Here is a 22000-nt window from a genome sequence, read left to right as displayed (position 1 = left end):
CTGCTTCTCCTTGCTCTTTGCACCTGGAGGCTAATAAGCATGATGGCTAATATTGACAGCCCTGCCTCCATCTCCCTGCGTAACTGTCATCACCACATCCCCAAATGTTCAGAGTTATCCTACACTGGAAATAAAAGTCCCTTCAAAGAGGAAACCTTATTCTGATTGATAAAATCAGTTTATTAATGTGGTACAACTGTTCGGGGGAAAAACAGCAGTATCAATAGAAATCATTATCAAGCCTTTGTCTGAACATGCCCTTAAATTAAATAATACAGTTTAGGGTTAACTTGCTCTTTAAATTATCTTCAGGGCAAATAATTTTTGAGTGATAGAAAGAGAAAAATCATCAGATGTATGCTCCCAACACAAACCACCTCGGTTATAAATGTTCATATCCTAACCCTAAAACTAGCTAATCAGTACTAGGTCATGAAATTAGCTAGTAAGGGTGGTGTTGTCAGTTTAACTAGCTAAGCTATCTAGTCAGTGCCAAAATGCTACTGTCTTATTAGCTTAGCTATTTGAAACCAACATATTAATTTAGTCCATGTTAGGCTAATGGCTAGTACAATGTTTTTACATTAGCTAGTCAAGGTTGGGTCTTATCTAATCAGTTGTAATTTATTAGATTAGCTAGTCAGGGCTGGGTTCAATACTAAGCTATTAAATAAGCAAGCTAGGTTTTTACATAAGGTAGTCAGGGCTGGATTATCTACTGATCGCTGGTTTATTAGCTTAGCATGTAACTGCTTGTTGTAGATTGTTGCAGAGTTTACTTATTCAGTGCTAGACCATGTTGCTGCTATCTTACAATGACAAAGGGTACTTGAAAAGGACTCCTAAATGACAAAAAGGACTCCTGAAACACAGAAGAGGGTGAGCTGCTAAGCACTCTGGGAGCTCCTCCATGAGCATCGCAGCCCTGTCCAGAGTCCATAAATTGCTATAATATGCTAGTAGAAGATATAAACACAACTTAAATATGTAGAAATATCAGCTTTAGTAAAAATAATTAGCTGTTTTTTATAAAATAACTGCCATTTTATGTTATTTATATATATGTAATCATAACAATAGTAACAATGTGAGTTATTGATTTTGTTATATTTAATACTGTTTTTGTGCTCTAAGAAAAACATATTTCAATAGTACTGAACAGAGAGAGAGAGAGAGAGAGAGAGAGAGAGAGAGAGAGAGAGAGAGAGAGAGAGAGAGAAATAGCTGTAATCCTGTTTGTGATTTATTTGTGGTCTGAATAACGTTCTGGCTGGACTCATAATATTGTTGCATCTGTTCCAGAATGTTCTGCTGAAAGCAATTTTTTTCTCTTTATGCTGTTGTTCTTGCATACATTAATCCCTCCATCCATGCCCTATTCCCCCTACCCTTCATCTGTTCCTCTATATCTTTGTTTTTTTTCTGCTCTTCTGGGTGAAGTTGGGCTTAAAAATAAATTAAAAACGGGATCTCACTGGATCTGTTTGTATTTGACCAAGCATGTACAGTGAGCAGACTCTCTCTCTCTCACACACACACACACAGAGAGAGAGAGAGAGAGAGAGAGAGAGAGATAAAGGAGAAAGGAAAAAGGGAGAAAGAGAGAGAGTAAGGCACAAATGAAGCAACACAGAACACATAACACTAGACAGAGCTTAAAGCAAGTGCATCAGCAAATATAAATTAGAGATGTGGAAATGCACTGATGTACACACACTTCATTTCAGATTTTCCTCCAATTTGATCTCCAATTGTTTTTAGTTTGTCCTATTCTAACCCCTAGCTCTGTTTCCTCCTATCTCATAATGCTACCATGCTGGAAACCAAACTCCTGCTAATAGAATATTAATACAGCTCAGCACTAACTGTCACACCTGTTGTGTAAGATAACAGACACCTTCACCGTCTAGCACCCTGCTGAGTGATTGTGTTAGATGGAGGGCCATCTTACCCAAGGAGAGAAAGGCTGACAGAGAGAGATCTCTTTGATTCCAAGCCACTGATGGCTAGGGTATTTCTGGAAACATGGCTGAAAATATATATGAACCTAAAAGAATGTAAAGTAATCTTTAAGACATACAATTACCTTAAGATTTTGGCTGTACCTTGGATAATACACTGTTTGTATATTTAGTACACACAAATCAACCTGTAAAATGTCTTTTGTTTTGTTTTTGACAGTATAAGCCAACGCTTAAATGGTTGCGCCAATCAAGGTCACAATCAAGTTAATGAAAAATACTTACTTCCGTGAATTTTATGTAATAGCAGGTTGATTACATATGTGCAATTACCAGTGTTGTCCTATTAAGTCAGTTCCAGAGACAGAAAGAGAGAGAGAGTGAGTGGGATATAGAGGAGAGATGAGCTCCATCTGTCACGGAGGACAAATCCAGGTCAGAGCACGTTGGGTCGAGGTTGTGTGAGAATGAAGAAAAAAAATCTCACACATATGCATGCTTTTATAGCAACAACAACACCTCAACATGTCAACAAACATGCTCAGGAAAAACACACTCACTGAGAAACAACAAACACACAGAGAGAGAGAGAGAGAGAGAGAGAGAGAGAGAGAGAGAGAGAGAGAGAGAGAGGAAGAAAGAGAAAGATACAGAAACAGTAAGAGAATACAATATTCCTTTAAGATTTTGATAAAGAATGTTCTACTGAAAGCTGAGATATTTTTTGCTCCTTATCCTGCTGTTCTCTTGTAATACCTCCATCAATACCCATCTCTCTCTCTCTCTCTCTCTCTCTCTCTCTCTCTCTCTCTCTCTCTATCTATCTATCTATCTATCTATCTCTATCTCTCAAAACAAAAACACATATTCATTCAGGCAAATACATTTAAAAAGCCAACAGAGCAGGATAAGGGCTAATTTTAAACAATAGATTTACTGTGTATAAATTCTACACACAAGTTGGTACAAGGCTGTGTTTTCAGATATTAATCATCACAGCCACAGAGAAGCAAGACCAAACTCTCAATACTATATTGATACACACACGCACAAACACACACATACACATTTTTAAGAAGGTACTGAAAGTGGGGTAGTCACTAAGACAGTGAGCACGTACGTAAGAACTGTACTATGTACAACTGTGTACAACTGCTGCTGAGGCACAGAGAGAGTAAGAGAGAAAGAGAGAGAAGAGAGAGAGAGAGAGAGAGAGAGAGAGAGAGAGAGAGAGAGAGAGAGAGAGAGAGAGAGAGAGAGAGAGAGAGAGGTCAAAGCATCTTGCACTTACCCTAAATGATGAGCTCTCAGAGAGAAAGAAGGACGGACACGAGAACACACACACAGAGAAAGAAAGAGAGAGAGAGAGAGAGAGAGAGAGAGCAAGCACAAAAGAGAGGTGGGGACAGAAAGATGGGAAGGGTACAAAAGAGCAGAGGGAGGGAGGAAATGAGGAAGAGTAACAGACTGAGGGAGGGGCACAGGAATTATCCAGAGAAAGGTGTACCATGGTATAGAACCCACTGGAATAAGCACTCTTTCAGCACCATGGACAGAGCAGGGAGAGGGTGAGAGAGAGAGAGAGAGAGAGAGAGAGAGAGAGAGAGAGAGAGAGAGAGAGAGAGAGAGAGAGAGAGAGAGGGAGAAAATATTATATATAGATACACCAAAATACAAAATAAGCACGAGAAGAGTGAAATAGAAACAGGAAGAAAGAAAGAAAGAAAGAGAGAGAGAGAGTGAGAGAGAGAGAGAGAGAGAGAGAGAGAGAGAGAGAGAAAGAGAATGATACTGGGAAAGGAGGAAAAAAGAGAAAATAAATCAAACAAAAAATGACACCAACACACAGTGAGAATACAAAATGACAGAAAATATAAGAGAAGACATGATGCTGTTGAATAAAAGTAAGAAACTATTTGACTTTTGAAAACAAGATTGTTGGGTAAACTTTGACAAATAAACTGAAATGAAATTCACACATTCACAGCAACTTAATCATTTTCACACAAAGAGTTCCAGCAGCGTTGTTATTTTAGAGTTAAACTGGCTGAAGAACAAACTTCTGACGTAGAAATAGAACCAGTGCGCCACCTACTGGTAATAAGCTGTTCTTACAGCAAGCAGTGATAGTTTAAGGTGCGATCTGAAAAGGAAGTGAGAATGCGAGCAAACACATTTAAAGGAAACCATTTTACCACCATCCATCAGTTTATTAGACACATGTGTTGAACTTGGCCTTTTTAATCAGAAACATTTTCCATGTAGGTGCTCTTTAAATATTCAAAGTTACCAACCCCATCAACCCTTCATCAGCTCCTCTGTGTCCTTATATAATCACAAAGATAGTTGAAGGCGGTTCCTCACTCCAGAAAAAAACAGATCCACTACTCCCCGGTCCAATGTTGGGAGGTTTTAATCCTCTGGCTCACATTTAGCATGGTACGTTAACGTCATTTCATGATTTTCTGTGAAGAGTATACGACCTGCACACAATGAATGCATCTTACTGATTACGATAGGTTTCTGCAAACATATAGATCTACACTGAACGGTCACTGGATTAGGAACACACTCTGCTCTTCAATGATCAGGACCCAGAGAGGACCAACACAGAGCAGATATGATTTGGGTGGTAGATCACAACTAAGGTTGTGGTGATGTGCTGGTGTGTGCTGTGCTGGTACAAGTGGATCAGACAAAGCAGGGCTGTGAGAATTTTTTAAGCTCTGTGTCACTGCTGGATTGAGAACAATCCACCAACCAAAAACATCCAGCCGACAGTGTCCTGCGGGTGGCAACCTTTGTCCACTGATGAAGGACTAGAGGTCGACCAACACCAGCTGAGCTACACTCTCTGACTTTACATCTACAAGGAGTACCGACAAGGTAGGTGTGTCTAACAGAGTGTACAGTGTGGGGACACTGATTAAAAACTCCAGCAGCACTGTTGTGTTTGATCCACTTGCACCAGAACAACACACACTGATACACCACCACCACGTCAGTGTCCTGTGGAGGTCCTGACTGCTGAAGAGCAGGGTGAAATGGGGATAAGAAAGTATGCATTTTTGCACCTGTGTAGTTAGTGTCTGTTTAAAATGTCCAATCAGTGAAGATATAAGTAAAGTGGACATAGTAAAAATGCAACTCAATGTTGACACACACTGTGAATCCTAACACTAATAAAGCATGCTGAAGACTGAGTAAAAAGATAAAAGGGACTTAAAAGCAATGCTGGATGAGAGAGAGAAAGAAAAAGGTAGAAGGATAGGCAGTGTAAAAATAGACCAGTATGTGAGAGACATGCACTGGGACTGATCCAGAAAGATCTGCCCCATTTACCCCACTTTACACTAGCACATTGGAACAGGCCCGAACAGAGACAGACACCCTACACTGCTGTAGACACGTTCCTAAATTTAGTGTGGAATGTAAAAGAGAAGAGCAGAAGTGTTGCTGCTGCAAATGACTGAAGAATCCAGACGTTAGACCCCTTAAGTCTCTCTCTCACACACACACACACACACACACACACACACACACACACACACACACACATTCCTCATTTTGAGCCATCTTATAATACACTTTGTTAATAAAATTATCCTTATTTGGTCAAATGAATCTGCTGTCCATTTGAACATAAAACAAGAGACTGCAGCCCAGTTTTCTCTGACAGTGCTGAGTTCTGTTCAGTAAATCTCATATATGGGTTTTTGACATACTATCAAAAATAAATACATACTCAAACTTACGCATATCTCCAATTAGTGTTCTTAACCTAAGCAATGGACATATACAGAAGCAACCAAACAAAAACATGGTCATTCAAGAACTGAGGTACCAAGAGTGGTTAGAAACACTGCCATAACTGAACTAAACTAGGCCCATTCTGCAACACAACACACAATACAAAGTTAATTAGGCATGCAGTGACTGCTGCTGTTATAACTGCATATCAGTATTTCATAATGACATTTGAAGAGCTTCTTTGATATCTGATCAGTGATTAATCGGTCAGAGGGAGGGGGTAATTGCACAGCAGCCGATAGTGGACTTGTAATGTAGGTGGAACTCATTTAATGTTAATGTTAAAGGTAGTTAATGTACAGTTACTGTAGAGTTCAGCACAAACCTACAATGTCTCTAATAGGGTAAACAAAACCCACCTCCAGTTTGTGCACACATGACCTATTAGTCAAGCACAATTTACCATAAGTGCTTTCACTGCCTACAAGCACAAACACTCATAAGCACACACAGCTATCCAGACTGCGCAATTTGCAAGGCAGCCACACACCATCCAACCACAAATTCAGTGGTACTTTTATCTTACCAGAGTGACTGTTCATCGGAAATGACATTGGTAATCCATTCGCTACAGTAAAAGCATGAGATCACTGGCTGTAATTGTCCAGACCATTTTAAGCTCTGCAAATACTAAAAGCTTTAAAAGGGCCCATATCCTACCTCCTAACAACATCTTGTTTTCTATTTTTATTCCCTAAGTTGTGCTTATGAGATTTATGAGGAGTTCATCAACAGTCACAATTCATTTATTCCGACTGACCATTTCCTGTTTCTTAATGGCTTAAACAAGCTGTTTTGTTTATTTTTTATTTGGTAAATACATGTAATAAATACCTGCCCTAAAATCAGCCTCATTTAAAAGAGACAGTATTTGTTCAGCATGAAACAATCCTTATAACTTCAACATGAATGAGTAGGATGAAGGGGTGTAGGCTGAATAGGTAGATATTCACTGTACAGCTGAACGTTTGCAAATATACATTTACTACTTTAAGGTAGAAAGTATATATACCTGTATAAAACAGCATTAAATTAAATGAGACACACAGTGCCAAGCTAGAGAGGTATAAAGCCTATCAGCATTGAAGTGTGGAGCAGTGGAGCTCTTCAGTAATGGTGCTCCATTCAGTACCACTGAGGTGAGCTGGAGTGGCTTTTGTCATCCAGAATTATGCATTCAATATTAGTACCTGACCTCACTAGTGTTCTTATGGCTGAATGCAATCATACTTGTCATACTTTCAGCCACACAGGGTCTATGCAAATGCCTTGTGACATTATTAGAGTAAGAAATACAGAGCAGCCTGTATTTTCATCTTATATTTCATATATGAACTGTCTGGTTTGGGGAGTAAATGGTAATATTTAAAACATGAATAATACCTAAAACACTGTTATTTTTGAATAGTGATAGAACATCCTTTTCCCATGATATGGGCCCTTTAAGAGAGATAAAACAGTTACTAAATCTGTCCTTCTGTCTTACCCGAGTGATTGTTCACTGGAACCGGGAGTGGCTCTCTACGGCCTAAAGGCAGAGAAACGTGTCAGTGTGTATCGGTCACTTTATGTCAAACCTTTAAACGGTTTGTGCAGCACACATGCTCCGTGCAGTGCTTACCAGAGAGAATGTTTGGAGTTGAGGGAAGAGACTGGACATTGCCTACGAACACAAGATATTTTTACTTCCACAGACTGGAGGAGCATTCAGGTCATCTAGCAGTCAGCATGCCTGTAATATTACTGAAGCAATTAACACTGTGTGCGTGCACACACACACATACACACACACACTGATATCCTTCCAGCTCATACACAGTCTTTGGGGTTCTGCTTCATAGCCCATTGCTGAATCACTGCAGCATACACTCTTAAAAAGATAAAGTTCTTAAAATGTTCTTCTCTTGAATGCACATTTATTTGGAACAGAACCTTTCCATTACCCAAAGAAGTTAGCATGATAGTAGATGGTAGTATGATTAAAACAAAGAATTCACAATTAGGTGAAGGTTCTTCTGACCCTAAAAGTGTTCTTGAATGGTTCTTGGCTCTGAAATATTTATAATAATGTTATTCATTCATTTTCTGTATCGCTTCATCGTTTTCAAGGTCACGGTGGGTCAGGAGCCTTCCTGGAATCACTGGGCAGATACACGTTCACACCTATGGACATCTCTGAATAACCAATCCACCTACCAACCTTTGTTTTTAGATTGTTGGAGGAAACCGGACCCCCCTAAGGAAACACATGAAGATGCAAGGAGAAAAACCAAATTCCTCACAGACAGTGACCCGAGGCAGGCTTTGAACCCTGGAACTGGGAGCTGTGTGATAGCCACATTACCTGTAGCACTACTGTGCTACCCGGTGTTTCCAGGGATAGCATGAGGAAAATCCTATTTGAGGGCAAGAGGTCCCTGGTTTTTAAATGCATTATGTTTCCTACAAATATTTTTATAGCCTCATTGTGCAAGCCCTTTAGTGGTCAGTCCACTTCCTGAATAGAAATAAACATTCTTTAATTCCTTTATGAAAGGTCTAGGACACTTCTGTCTTGGACTCTGTGGAGCTGCTATCAAAGTAGACAAAGTATTCTCCTTCTTCTTATTATTAGCAAAAATATCTGAATTAGGTCTAGAATAAGTCAAAAATAAAATGTATAAAAATATGTTGATATTCCTGCTCATGTATGAAGGCATTTTGGCACACATGAGTTTTCTTGAGGCTTTATGCACATTTGGGTACACACACATCCCACAGCCATATAAAATTCATCATATTATAATTATGGAAAATAATGGAAATAATTTAAAAAAAGGCTTTTTTGAAAGCAAATAACGCTAATGTAAATCATCAGGGGACCCAAAATGTTTGCATTATCCAACTGCTCGTTGGTTGGAGAGTTGTTTGCAGCCAATATTACAATAACAATTACAATGTCAAATACTGGAACAGCAATTTCCAAAAGCTACACTGAGCAATCTATTTTTACATGCACAAAAGTCTCCCTTTTATTATTAGCACTGAATCATGCAATTATTCTTTCACTTCCCTCAAGCATAAACACATTCAGAAAATTTCATAAACTATATCTGCTGTATCGACCACAAAGCACTCCAGCACCCCAAGAGATTAGAGTGTTAGAGCTCTAACATCATCCGTTAGATCAGTTAGCACATGATCTGTTGTATCAGTTTCCAAACAGCCATATATTCTGTATTTGCACAGACAACAGCAAGGATACCGGGATACCGTACCCCAATTTTCAAAGCACAAAAGCAGACACAGGTTAGGGAGGCGCAGGTCTTCTGGGACTGATTTCAGTATCTGAATTACAACCCAAAGCTAAAATGTGGACCATCCAAATTGATCCCAGATTTTAAAGGTAAAGGAGGCAAAGTTAAATTAACTGAAGCACTGCCAAATATTCATTAGCTTTAACAGAGTTTATAAGTTTAATATCAGGGTGGATACTGATTCAGCATACACACGACCAGTGTATCAATCCAATCAGAAATAACAACTCTTCTGATCTTACCGGACTGGTCATTCATCATGCGGATGGCCTTGGCCTTGGCCAGTTCAAGAGCGGTCACCCATTTCTGCCTCTCCACCTCTGTGCTGGCTTTGAGGTGGTAGGTGCGACCCCCGCTGCTCAGGACAATATTGCAGGCGTCCTCTGTGTCGATGTGCGCTGTAGCTAGGTTAATGGTGCCGCGACATGTGTGGGCCATTTCTGCCTGAGTCCTGCAGGAGGGAATAAAGAGACAGAATGTGGACAGAAATGGTCAGATAAATGCATGGAAATGTGAAACACATGAAGGAATCGAACAGGTTTTGCAAGGGAAGAAACCGGCTGTTAAAGACTATAAATGCTTAATGAACAGTTTGGGGACAGTGAGGCTAATGTAGCTGACACATAATGGAAGTGTTTGCCCACCAAATTACTAGTTAGAAATAAAAGCCTAGCACCAAAGTACTTGTCACAAAAATAATTTGCATAGCCAAAACCAGCAGTAGCTTTTTTTAAAGCTAGTCTTCACAAATATATTCAGTGCATTTTTTATAATTAGCTACTCTAGCAACTTAGTTCCACTGTAAAAAAACATGCAAACTTTAAATATCTGATTGGCTACATTTTATTATTTTTAATATACCCTCATTTCAGAGAAGACTTCATAACAGTACTGTAGCAGGGTAATGACATGAATCTCAAACCACTTTCTACACACCGGAGTGCATCTAGTAAAGACATGTAAACACACACACACACACAGTAGGCAAGATGCTGCGGAATGACAACCTTTTGGATGATGCCATGGCTGCACACACAGTGTCTTTTGGATGTATTACACATGTTTGTATGTGTTTGTGTAGGGGTACACATTATTAAAAAGTAAGTCACAGAGTCAAGTCTGTAGCCTGTATGTCTTTGTTTCAGAATGTGAGTGAGTGTATGTGTGTGATACTGTACGAATGTGAGCATTCTTTGCATCACTTCACACAGTTGTGAGTTCAGTGGGTAGAGCATGGAGGATAAAGAGACTATTGTGAGGCAGCAGGCCTGGAGCACAAAACAAAACCAAACAGGCAGAGGGTGAACCCTGCTGACCTGCAGTAACAACTCTTATCTCCCAGCTGGGGACATTTCCTCAAACTAAATTTAGTAACTGGACATGAATTGATCAACTGTGATTTATGTTATTCATGTCCAGAATGTGAAAGGACATTCATTAAATCTTAAAACTACAGATTGGTGGTGATTATGCAGCAGGGAAATGCAAGGACTGAGAGTTCAGTAAAGCAAAATAAGTAAATAGTTCCCTTTGTGGAGTATTTGTTAAACACGAAAGAGTGTGTGAATGGGTAAGAGTATGAGTGAGTAAGTGGCCAGTTCCATGTGGTGTTTTGCATCTAAACTGGCCAACATTAATTTAGTTTCAATTAAAATATATTTCAGAGACGCATTCCATTCAGCCATATTTCAGGGAACATCAAATATGTGTGTGAGTGTAAAAGAAACCTTGTACGGCACAGGCTATATTGAACTGAAGTCTTACCATCCTTACAACACCTGTCTTGTTAAATGTAATGTCTGCACTGTAAATGATGATAAACCCATTAAAACTGCTCATGTGTTTTGTAGTTGGGGTCACCAACACATCAAAACAACAACATTTCCAGCAAGTCAATGTAACAGCACTTACATATATAACCCAACACGTGTAGGATGTACTCTGTGGGCGGGGCTTAACTCCAGCAACCAATGGCTGACTATATCCCACCCTCCTGTCTAAAAACCCAGAGCTCAGAAGAAAGAAGTGAAAGCAAGACTGAGAGAAGCGTAACTGAGAAGATGCGCTAATAGAAAATAAACAAGTAAATACAGAAATATTCTCTGTATAAACCTGATTTTGAAACTCTCAATATTTGTAACAGTCCTTTTTACAAAATTTATTTTCTCTGTCATGGATTCTGCTTTTTGATTCACGAAACCTTTGGCCTTACTTTGACTCCACAGTATTAAGCCTGCATGACATCCATAAACTTAACCTAGCCAAGGACTGAGTGTGTTCTCATATATCTATTTCACACTGTCCACGCCTTCTGGAAGTGATGTGTGTGTGTGTGTGCGCATGTGTGAGTGTTCTAACTGGTCCTGCTGCTAAACACTGAGGTGCTTCTGAGTAGCAGCTCTCAAATGGAACATAAAACTCTTCTGATCCCTCTCTCTCTCACACACACACACAGTCACACACGCACACACACACACAAGTTTTGCATTATTTATAGTGTGTAGAATCAAGTGTGTGTGTGTGTGTGTGTGTGTAGGTATTGCTGGTGCTGTTGACAAAATATTAGTGCCAGACAGCTGTCATGAATGGGACACATTTAGATGTTTACACATATACTCACTCTCACTCTCTCTCTCTCTCTCTCTCTCTCTCTCTCTCTAAGGAGGATACAGAGAGATTGTGAGAGAAAGTGTGTGTGTGTGTGTGTGTGTGTTACTGAGAGCTAGAGAGCTAGAGAGAGAGAGAGAGAGAGAGAGAGAGAGAGAGAGAGAGAATGAATGAACAAGACCAAGAGTGAGAAAAGGTGATTAGGCAGAAAGACAGACAGAGGAAATGTGGGAGAGACAGAGGGTGGGGGTACTGGGGGCAATAGCGTGATATTTAGATCTGTCTGATTGGTCAGTTTCACATTCAGGTTTCCAGTGGCTGCCAAGTAAGTGGATGAGGCAGTGACGACAACATACAAAGAATAAAAGGGAAAAAAAAGGGTCCAGTTTGTTCTAAAGGACACAGCCTGAGAACTGACGCCCCTGTCACTCTCTCACGCTCACCCACTAACACACACACACACACACACACACAATATTTGATCTATGAGTGGTGTGGGCTTCTATTTATTTTGTCGAGACTTAACTTTAACTTTAACCCAATCCCTGACAATAACCTTAACCCAACATTACAATATGTCTTCACCCTAAAATGCTATTATTCACACTGTGGGGAACAACTGCAGACAGCTTCTTGGAACAGTGGGCTCAGGCCTCAGCTTCCCTATATGTGTCGTGGGAAGCAAAAAAATGCAGCTTCTTAGACTACATTTCTAAACAAATATCATCTATGTACAGATTTCTTTACAGCTCCAAAGTTTAGCCTGAGTCCACAGTTAAAAGAACACCAGCAGCTTATTTGTTTAATCTTAAACTTTATACATATCAAAGTATTGTATTAATCTAAAATTAAACTGTTCATCTGATGATTACAGTTTTAAAGAGGTTTCATGTGGTTATTAGGAGTCCCATTTTCTCTATATTTGTCACGGTTTAAATGAATGACAGGTACTTCATCAAAATTTCAACTGAAATATTTGGTGGTTGGCAACTATTCCACAGTAATGTACTTATATTTGATTACAATATTGTCCCTTTTAAAGCCTGGCCTAATGTGTATTTGAGAATCCACTAGAAACCGCGTTATACAGTGAACAGCATTAGTACAGAATAGTGTAGAGAGCATTGCCCTGCTTTAATAAAGTCAGTAAAAATCACTGAAAGAAACAAACAAACAAAGGAGGTATATGCCAGGAAAAATAAGGAGAGAAGCCACATCCATCCTGTAGAACACACATGCCTGCACACGCGCGTGCACACACACACACACACACACACACACACACACACACACACACACACACACACACACACACACACACACACACACACACAATAAGCTGTTCCATAAGTGGGTCAAAACTGTGAACATTAAGGACAAGAAGGGAGTGAGAGAGAGAGGGAGCGAGGAAGAGAGAGAGAGGATAGAAGAGCAGTGGTTTGTGTAAAAGATGGAGGGATGAGCTTTACCTGTCGTTTCCCTGAGAACACATCCGCACAAAACACACATCCACCGATCTGAGGCATGCAAAAGACAAAACAAAACACAGCAACACACACCGAGGATGAGTTTAACACACAAGTATGAATGTTGGCATGCAAACACATGGACACAAACACAGTAATGAACAAGGTTTGAAAAAAGAGTAAATTATATAAGACAACAATAAATAATGAAAGTGTAACATTGATCACACATTTCTATCTCACTGTAACACCATACACACACAGAAGGTCTGGAAGAGGTTTGTAAAATGAAGAGAGTAGGGTCAACAGTGCTCTTTTATTTGGACAGAAATATACCTCAATGATGAAAATATATTTATGGTTAAAGAGCTCTATCTCACTTTTAAACATAAGATGAAATCTAAGAATACTAAATGAAATATTAAAATTCACAAATAAAGGATTTTTACTGTCATAACCAAGACAATGAGTATATAACAAAGTAGCTACAGCTCTGTATCCGTTATCTGTGTAATAATGAAAGATTTTTAAACAGCTACATCTGGGGACCTGCCTAGAGGAAGCAATTTGTTAAATCTACTTAGCACAGTGACTACAATGGTTAGGGGAGCACAGACTTGTCCAAAGTGAGATACTGAGATTTGTCTCCTTACCATCACGTTATTTGGGTACCTAGCATCTACCCCCCCCAAAAAAGCCCATGAAGATATCTAGAACCTATCGAATCGTTAACTTGAGTGAAAGGTCTATGTTTAGATTAAACAAAAGAGGGATGGTTATGCAGAGAGTAACAGAGAGGAGCCATATTTATGTTGAGTAGGTTAAATAACTAAAGACTGAGACAGATTGGCCAATCCAGTGACCACAACCCAACTGAAAACTGGGTACAGGCTGAAATGTAGAAAAAAAGATTATGACACCAGCATTACTAAATGTATTTCAAAGAAAGGTTACATTTTTATTCTATATTCAGTGTGAGATTATAGTAATTAGCCATGTTTTATGACCTTGTATTCCCTATATACCTGACAGGACACACATTTAAACTTATACTTTAACACATATAATACTGATGAATTTTGAGACATTAACTTGAATTACTCATTTTACACACTCAAACAAACAAGCATACACACACATACAAACACACACACACACACAAAGAGTAACAGATATCTAAGGTTAAAGTGACAGAGTAAAATATAAGTGAAGGTAATCTAAGGCCCAAAAACCACAATATAAGCTCTTTAAGCTCTTCCACCCAAACGCACTTCACACCACCAGCTCAAATGTCCCCTTCGGATCAGTGGTGCTCAGATTGAAGCTTTGTGACCACTTCCTGTCAATTTTCTGACTACTTTCTGTCCACTTCCTGTCCTAATGCCCTCTAATCTGTATCAGACAGATAAGGAGGATCAGCACAGAGAAAGTCTGCCAGCAGAGCACAGCCATTTAAAACAAGGAGCAAAAGTCAATTAGGAAACTGAAGACATTTAAAGAGAGAGAGAAAGAAAGAAAGAAAGAAAGAAAGAAAGAAAGAAAGAAAGAGAAAGATTATAAAGCAGTAGTCGAATGTGAGTCAGAAAGAATGGTCAGACTCAGTGTCTTAAAAGAACAAGTGTAAGCAAAGCATTTGCATGAGCTCTCTCTCTCTCTCTCTCTCTCTCTCTCTCTCTCTCTCTCTCTCTCTCTCTCTCTCTCTCTCTCTCTCTATCTCTCTCACACACACACAGTTTTGTTCCAATAGTTTCAGGGGACATTTGATTACATTATTTTTATGGAGACTTACCCTAATGTCCCCAAAATATGAGTGTGTAAACAGAGTTGTCCCCACAACATGATATAGATGCACATCTCCCACACACACACACACACACACAGACAAAAACATATACACCAACACACATTCACAGACAATCAAACACGGACATGCAGCCTTTCCATAACAGTCGTCTATTCTGAATATTCAGTGCTGCATATATACGTTAAGCTAATCAGATGTTCAAAAATATCTCTCAACAACAAGGCACTGGGGTTAGTGTTTGCCTAGAAGTGCAGAACAGTTCCCTGACTATGAATAATCACAAAAAAAAAAATCAGGAAATGAAAAATGAACAGAGGTCAGTAGTGGAGTGCACTGCATAAGCAAAATCGAGAGTCAGGGACTGTTGAAAACAAAGAGCTAAAATCATGGAAGAAAGCTGTTCATGAATTTATAGACAAACAGACAGATACACAGAACAACAATGAGAGGCTGACAGCACTGACATGGGTCAGAAATGACAAAGGCAAAGAATTTTTTTTTATATATATATATTTGATGACTCATGAATCTGGGCCCATGGAAAACAGTTATTTTTACACTGTTACTGCAATTTTTTGCCAAATGCATTTTATTCAGTGCGTTTATTTTTTACATAGATAGTCTAATGCTGCTTCCAGGATTTTGGCCTGTAGTATATTATACTGATCCAAACAGATGCTCAGAGATGACACATCAATGAATAATCAGCAAAAACGAGTGAGAGCAAGAAGAGAAAGACAGAGACCAAATTTTAATTTGAAGGGGACATATAAGCCTGGTCAATAAAACGATATCAGTATGTATTGTGATAAACACATCATCAATATCAATGACATAAAATATGAACTACCAGGAAGGCTTATAATGAATACACAGATTTTGGCTTTATGATTAAAATTATATCAAAGATAACACACACCAATTGTTTTCCTACACTGGCTCTAAAACAGCCAATCAGATCCCTTCATAATGCACTATTCTATGATTGATAGGCCAACAGCATTTCCCCTATAGTGTTCTGTAGCTTCTTGAGTCAGACAAAGTGCAGCGAGTGAGGGAACTGTGAATAAAAGGCGCTGGTCAACTCGCCAGTTGGGCAGTTTTTATCAGAACGTGAACTGTCCTAGCCAAGAGAAGGAGTATAATGCTGCACACTGATTCATGGTGAATAAAGAGTGGATAACTGATTTTGTCAGCAGTGGAGTGAACTGTCTGGAGGTTTAGCTTATGAGCTAATTTATCGGTTTAAAAAATAAATGAATAAAATCTCCCCTGATATTATGCATCATACAGTGCTACATGCTAAATGATGTCATTAAAGTGTTTGTAACTGGCAAAGCTGAGAACTGAGCAAGTTTTCTTTGACAACTGTTTAAAAATATAGAAAGTTATTTTCCATATTGCCCAGGCACTTAAAAAAATACTTTTTAGTGCATGTGCACAAGACCCTTCCAGCCCACAAACTGTAAGTCTACCTAGTCGGTGATTTATGGTCTGCCTATATCAGAAAACATGGGATAAATTAAGCTGTCCTGATCTTATTTGCATTTCTGATATCGATTGTGGAGTCTTTAGAATAGTACCACCATTTCATCTCCAAGATTCAGCTTCAGTCATGGTGTCGGCCCCTGAGAGGTAGGGTTAAATCACCAGAAAAATGAGAGAATTGACTAAAATTGAAAGCAGAGAAATGCTAGAATCAAGCAAAAGTGGCAAATTCGAGAGCAGAGAAGAAAGCGAAACAATCTAACCCTGGTAAAATAGAGCTTCTGTGTGCGTCATGTGACACTGCTGCTTGCTTGGCATGAGCTGTGTGTGGGTCATTGTTATTTAAAGGAACAGGCCCTTCTGAACAAGGCTGTTTAGACAGGGGGAGAATAGTGCTGTTTTGTTTGATCCTTCCAGTACTTTCATCAAAGCCTGACACTGGCGTTTCATGAAGACTACGGGGAACTGGGAAAGGGGCAGAATATGTCACCTATAAAATCTAATTTGCCATCTATTTAAAAATTGTAAGAAATTACAGCATGGACCCAAATGTGACTGGCTTATCTTGCTGTATTCAACAATATTAATATCATAATAAATGTTCCAAACCAGTGTGTCTTCCTAGAGATAGGTTGACCATTTGACATATTTAGCATATGAACAGGCAAAGCAGGAAGCGCCACAACAGCTCACTGTGGGACCAGAAGGCCTAATCAATATCAAAGGAAGTTTATTACTGAGTCATCAACAACCACCACAGACAAAGGGAACTAATCTAAACATGAAAGTGACAGAACTCAATTTCCACTGAGTTAGAACTTGAGTGGTATTTACACATAGACTGTATTCAGACACAACTGACATCACATCCTTCAGGAGGAGCTTAGGGGAAGGTGGTATTGTCAAACTATATAAGCTGTGTTTTTCTACTACTCAATGTTCAGTCCAGCTCTGCTGAATCCATGGTACATTATTGTATCTTTCTACTGCTTGCTGTAATAAAGGTTTTCCATTTTTCATCAATTTTGAGAGACGTCCCATTTTTCCTACAGAATCTATTCAAAGGATTTGCCTTTACAATCTATAACTTTCTGCCCCCACAGTAGTTAGGGTGTGGTTCAGCATTTGGAACTGGATGCACTGAGACCACATCCAAACAACTTACATTTCTTTACATAAAAAAAATGTAATATCATGTTGTTAAATGTCATTCGTTGAAAAGACAGCTATGCTGAATATTATTTATAGCACAGACCAGAAAGCAGTGACATTAGAGGAAGAGACCGAAATAAAGCAGAGAGCAGAATGTGCTGACAGGACAGAAGACTTGTGTGTTTAGCGAAGCACACTGCTGAGAATCAGTGAGAGAGAGAGAGAGAGAGAGAGAGAGAGAGAGAGAGAGAGAAGTATTAGGTAGTCCAGCTGTAGCACAACCCTGAGGGCCAAAAACATCCATTAGCCAACTCTACAAACTGTTCAAATCTTTCCAAGTCTCAGTAAATCACTGGTAATAATAAAACCATGATGTAATTTCCTATAAATTATTCCTCATTAGTCTCTCACTGAAATCATGTAAAAATTAGAATAGTCCACACCATTTGTTTTATATATATATATATATATATATATATATATATATATATATATATATATGTGTGTGTGTGTGTGCAAAGAGAGAGAGATGGATTGATATAATAGAAAGACAATTCTGTTCATTCTGCTACAGCCGCCTTCAAAAATAATAATGTTCAGATATAATATTGTTATAATATTAATAACAATGTAATATTATTAGTATATATTTTATTGTGTAAATAATAGAGAACATTTAAAATGGCCCTATATATTATAAAAATCGTTCTGCTGTTTACGTTTGTTTCTGATTCACAGAACTGAACTACGATGACTCCATACAGTTCAGGTACAATACCTTCAATATGTTATGTGCAGTTTACTATAAGCTCTAGATGACTTTACCTCATTTGCTCTTAACATTCTTGCTGCAGTATCCAATTACTCCAGCTCAGAAAGTATTCATTTACCCTGGCCAATGGACCAGAACATCATCACTGCTCAGGGCACATAGCTCTAACAGAGCACGTTACTCCATATCCAGAGACCCCCACCATTCACACCACACACTTGGAGATATAATATTTTCCCTGCTCTAACACACCCAATTAATTTAACTATCCAGCTTTCACTGTATTATTTCATAACTAATAATGTTTTAACATGTAATTATGACTTTTTTCTACCAGTTGTATTCGAAAATGGTATGAGGAGAATACAAACTTCTGCATATAAATCTATCTATATTCATGTTTACAGTATAATGCTATACCATTTCAGACAAATATATTACAATTATCAAAGGAACCACATAGAATAGTTCCTTCATCCTGATGATTATACAGGGTTACAACAACATGCACTAAATGCAAAAGAAAATATATTAGCTGACCTTCATAATATCATGAATTGTATCATATTAAAATGGAACACATTAAAAAGAATCATTTAAGCATTCAGACAGCTCTGTGAATGGCCATGTTTCTGTTCAATATTAAATAGCACAGAGTTCAGGACTAGGACTAAGATGGACTAATCTAATGTGTGAGAAGATACAAGAATTTTGGATGTGTTTGTAACAGAATGAGACTAAGTGGTTGGTAGCTCTCCAAAATTCATGTTTAAGCACTTGCTCTTATTTCATTGCCCCTTGATCATGAATTGTGTCCTAAGTGGCACTATCAAGATGAACCCGATGACCATCTGATAAGAAAGGCTGTGTCTGGAAGTAGGGCTTCTGAACTAGACCTGGTCACTGTTGTCTGAAAAAAATTGAAACACGGGGCACCATGATAAGAGTAAAGGTACAGATAAGAAACGTATGCCCAGTTTGTAGACACCCTTTACAACTAGTGACTTCAGCTGCTATATGGACCATCTTGCTGACACAGATATTCATTTAGGCATGAAATGGTTGTACAACCTCCACTGAAATGCATAAAATGAAATTAAATGCTCTGGAGCAGTTGCACAAGAGCCTAAAATCACCATGCTCCATCTCAAGTGCTAGCTAAAAACCCAAGAACTGGACTAAAGAGCAGTGGAATTGTGCTCTAATAAGTGATGGAGCTCCATCCATCATTTGTGAGAGGAGCTGGAGTGGTTTTTATGATTCAGAAAAAAAAATTGGCACCTGACCTTTTATGGCTGACTTCCAATAAATCCTCACAAAAATATTCCTTGATCTAGTCTCAACCTTTTTCCAGAAAACTATAAGATGTTACTGTAGCAAAGTGCAACAAACTACCAAATAATATCCTTTATTACATAAGAGATATAGTTGAGCTTATGTCCTTAAACATTTCACCATGTTGTATACCACTAAAGGAATCATTAGTTAGACGTGTTGTAGAGCAGTTCCACCATTGTTTTTTTTTATTATTTCTCCAATCATTTACAACAATTGTAAACATTTTATAACTGGTGCTCAAATTTACTAACACATATCGTTTACGCTACAGGATGGATCTATGATAATAAATGCAAAATCTGACCTTGAATAACCCAGGAGGTGAAGAATACATCTGAATTACTGAATTATAATCTGATACTGAATTCACCACCAATAACAAATGTATTTAAGTGCAGCAGGAATCTAGGCAACTGTTGAAGAATGGTTCATTTTGTGCAGTAATGGATGTAATGATGGCTTTTGGAATAAAACATATTTACTGTACTCACTCTTGCTCTCAACATATGCATTTGACCAGATCATATTAAGAAAGGTTAAGAGTCTATTTACAGCTCATTTACACCCATGACCTTGAAGACTGATGAAAGGAACATTATGTCATATGTTATAATGCTGTGATGCTTTTGACTCAGGCTAGCTATTGCCCAAGGTTTATGTGTCAGTTACGTGAACAAGTACTGAAGACTTGACCCTGAAAGAGTTATATAATATGTAAGATGTAAATTATGAAAACACTTGAAATGACAACATTGAAATTCTGAGTGAAATAAGTGTAAAGGAGAAGGAAAATCATTTGGAACTTGCAATGGATGTCAATGTATAAACATACTGTGCAATTTCTATTGGTCTGTTTATCATGACATTTTTGTACAAAGGACATCTGGTATTTGCAACTATGAAAAATGCTAAATGAAAAACCTCATAAACAAATGTTTAAGTTTTTTTCCAACAGTGAAAATACATTGACTAAACTGAATAAATTGAAATAAACTTATGCACAACCTGCTAACAAATTCAGCTTTAAACTTCCCTTAGTTTTTGTGTGCGAAATTTACACTACACCACATCTGGAAAATCGGAGGAATCTCAAAGGGACCGACCTACATAGAGTAATGATCCAATTACAAGAGTACACTGTAATTGGGTTTGGTGACAGCCACCATATGTGACCCAGTAGCCTTCCCACACAGAGCTAGGCGAAATATGATTACCGCATCCGCTTCATGCCCATCCCCAACAACAGGTGCAGCTGCTGGCCCAGCCCACAGGTGATACCTGTAGATCACCCTTGCAAATTTAAACAGGCACATAATCCTTCTTGCAGATCCTTCCACATAATCAGATACCTTGGCTCCCTTTTGACCTAAGGCAGGATCCAAAGGTCAGGGATACTGATACACTTTATGTCAGAATGCAGCCAGACACACCTTTTAATTAGTGAATTCTTGTACTTGCAAATCTATTTAGTGTTGCCAATGGGATGATCTCAAGCATGCCAGGTCTAAGACAGACCATGGACTAGGGATGTTTGTGGAACAAGGGGATGGTGTTCTCTGAATTGATGGATCTTTAGATGCTTTCATACATTTGGGATTTGTTGAAGTGGCAGAAATATTAATTCAGTGACAGTACTTGACTTCTCTAATGCTCTATTATGCAGTCAAATCATCACAACAATGTCCCTTAATCTGATAAAGCCATCCCAAAAGAGTAGAAGCAGCAGATAGAGGACAAATCCTTATTAAACTTATTTGCTTTCTAAACTAAAACTAAAAATAATAATAAATTATTTAAATTAAATAAAATAACAAAAAGAAAAACCTAAACAAACAACACTGAAAGTTTGACAAGTTGTTTCCTGAATTATGGACAGAGAAAGAGTGTTATAAAACTGTTGGTCACGTTGATGTCACACTTCAGTTTACTTGCCCCTGGAGTTGTTTACACTGTCTGGTTTTGGATGAGGTTAGCCAGCTAGCTAGCACATCTGTAAATGTTGGCTAGCAAAACCCCATGCTGCCTGTGTCAGCTTTAGCTGGACAACAACAGCTTTTAAAAAGAATAGAATATGAATAAATGTGGCTATTACAATGATGTCCCGCCTGAGGAAATGTAAAAGAACGGTCCTAGACTGATGTGGAGGCTGCAGAATGACGGTTAGAACGTTAGCTGTCCAAGCTAAGCTGACACAAGCTGCTAACTGCGAACATTGCAACAAAACGCCAACAGACAGACGGGGAGCTTCGCCGTATCTTTTCTCGGAGATTTCGAGATGTCGCAAGAGTGACATGTTTGTTTTGGAC

At 38.6% G+C, this 22000-nt stretch overlaps 1 protein-coding gene across 1 annotated transcript in view; it reads right to left on the bottom strand.

The window, feature by feature from the left end:
* LOC136679664 (oxysterol-binding protein 2-like) overlaps positions 1–22000 on the bottom strand; it is a 73542-nt gene that overhangs the window by 50438 nt on the left and 1104 nt on the right. Inside the window, exon 2 of the mRNA XM_066658313.1 lies at positions 9310–9518. Coding sequence (XP_066514410.1) covers positions 9310–9518 — 209 coding nt within the window. The remainder of the gene's footprint in view (positions 1–9309; positions 9519–22000) is intronic.

The sequence above is a fragment of the Hoplias malabaricus genome, chromosome Y (genome assembly GCF_029633855.1).
Source record: "Hoplias malabaricus isolate fHopMal1 chromosome Y, fHopMal1.hap1, whole genome shotgun sequence".
Classification (NCBI taxonomy): Eukaryota; Metazoa; Chordata; class Actinopteri; order Characiformes; family Erythrinidae; genus Hoplias; species Hoplias malabaricus.
This window is presented reverse-complemented; position numbering and strand designations above follow the sequence as displayed.